General features: G+C 61.0%; 1 protein-coding gene across 1 annotated transcript in view; it reads right to left on the reverse strand.

Moving 5' to 3' along the window:
* The window catches only part of MFSD12 (major facilitator superfamily domain containing 12), a 28,298-nt gene that overhangs the window by 5,575 nt on the left and 21,243 nt on the right, over nt 1-1,480 (reverse strand). The window contains exons 8-9 of the mRNA XM_010003417.1: nt 1,265-1,359; nt 221-351 (exon numbers count right to left, since the gene is read on the reverse strand). Of these exons, the coding sequence (XP_010001719.1) occupies nt 221-351; nt 1,265-1,359 (226 nt within the window). The remainder of the gene's footprint in view (nt 1-220; nt 352-1,264; nt 1,360-1,480) is intronic.

Genomic DNA, 1,480 nt, shown 5'->3' on the forward strand with positions numbered 1-1,480 from the left:
AGCAGAATGGTGGCCCTGCCCTGTGTGCCCACCACGAGGGACCCCCTGCAGCCAGCCCTGCCACTGCACCTCTGGCCAGGGCAGGGCTCCCACCACCTCCCTGCAGCTGGGGCCATCTGGAAAAACACTTCTGCTTTAGCCCAGGCTGGCTCAGCACAGGGTGCTCCCAGTGCCCCCAGCCCCATGCCTGACCCCCACTGGTGCCCCCAGCCCCACTCACGGTAGCGGATACGGATGGGCCAGACCATGATGCAGCACAGAGAGACAATGGCAGCGATGGCAATGCCTCCAGTGACCAACACCATCACCCAGTGGTAGAAGCTGATGCAGGCAGGGCAGCAGAGCTCAGTCCTGCAGGGAGAGGGCAGGGACGTGGCTTGGGGGCCAGGACCAGAGCCTGTCCCAGTGCTGCCCAAGTGCTCTGAGGCTGCTGAGAGCAGTCCCACATCCTCTGTGTCAGGACTAGTTCACATTGAGATGTGAGGGAAATGTCCAGGACAATGAGAGAGGGCAGCACCCTGGAAAACTCAGATCCCCAGCCCCTTTGTGGGTCCCACAGGTGTTCATCTAGAGCTGAAGAGAAGTCAAGGAAGCACTTAAGACAAATCAGAGCTTGTTTCCTCCACCCACGTCTTGCTCTGAACCAGGATTGGGGCATTCCCAAGCACAAACACAGCCTGGGTGAGATGGACTGAGAGCAGCCCTGGGGAAAAGGACTTGGGGGTGTTGGTTGATGGAACTCTCATCATGAGCCAGCAACGTGCACTTGCAGCCCAGAAAGACGTGGGCTGCATCAAAAGAGGCATGGCCAGCAGGTTAATGGGGGGATTTAGTCTGGAGAAGAGAAGGCTCCAGGGAGATGTTAGAGCACTTCAGTACCTGAAGGGGTTACGGGAAAGGTGGGGAGGGACTTCTTACAAGGGCATGGAGTGATGGATGAGGGGGAATGGCTTCAAGCTGAAATGGGGGGAGATTTAGATGTGACATTAGGAAGAAATTCTGTGCTGAGAGGGTGGTGAGAGCCTGGCCCAGGTTGCCCAGGGAAGCTGTGGCTGCCCCATCCCTGGGGGTGTTGAAGGGCAGGTTGGATGGGGCTTGGAGCAGCCTGGGCTGGTGGGAGGTGTCCCTGCCCATGCAGGGAGGTGGGACTGGATGATCTTTAAGGTCCCTTTCAACCCAAGCCAGCCTGGGGTTCTTTATTCACTGGCTGGTTTCCCGTGGCTGCCCCCGCCGCTGCCGGGTTCCCGCCCGCGGGGACGCTTACGGGCAGGGGTGCAGGTTCTGGATGGCCATCACCGCCAGCCCGTTGGCCATCTTGTCCGTGAAGCTCATGGCGCCGTAGACGAAGGCTCCGCTGTGCTGCCCGGGGGAGGAAACCTCCTGAGCGGCTGCGGGAGCCGCGTGCCCTCTGATGGGCTGAGCCCGCACTGCAGCCGGGCCCGCACCGGGGCTGCGTCTGCATCCCGCGTGTCCCGCCCGC

This window comes from Chaetura pelagica, unplaced genomic scaffold, assembly GCF_000747805.2.
Source record: "Chaetura pelagica isolate M959 unplaced genomic scaffold, ChaPel_1.0 scaffold498, whole genome shotgun sequence".
In the NCBI taxonomy this organism is placed as follows: domain Eukaryota; kingdom Metazoa; phylum Chordata; class Aves; order Apodiformes; family Apodidae; genus Chaetura; species Chaetura pelagica.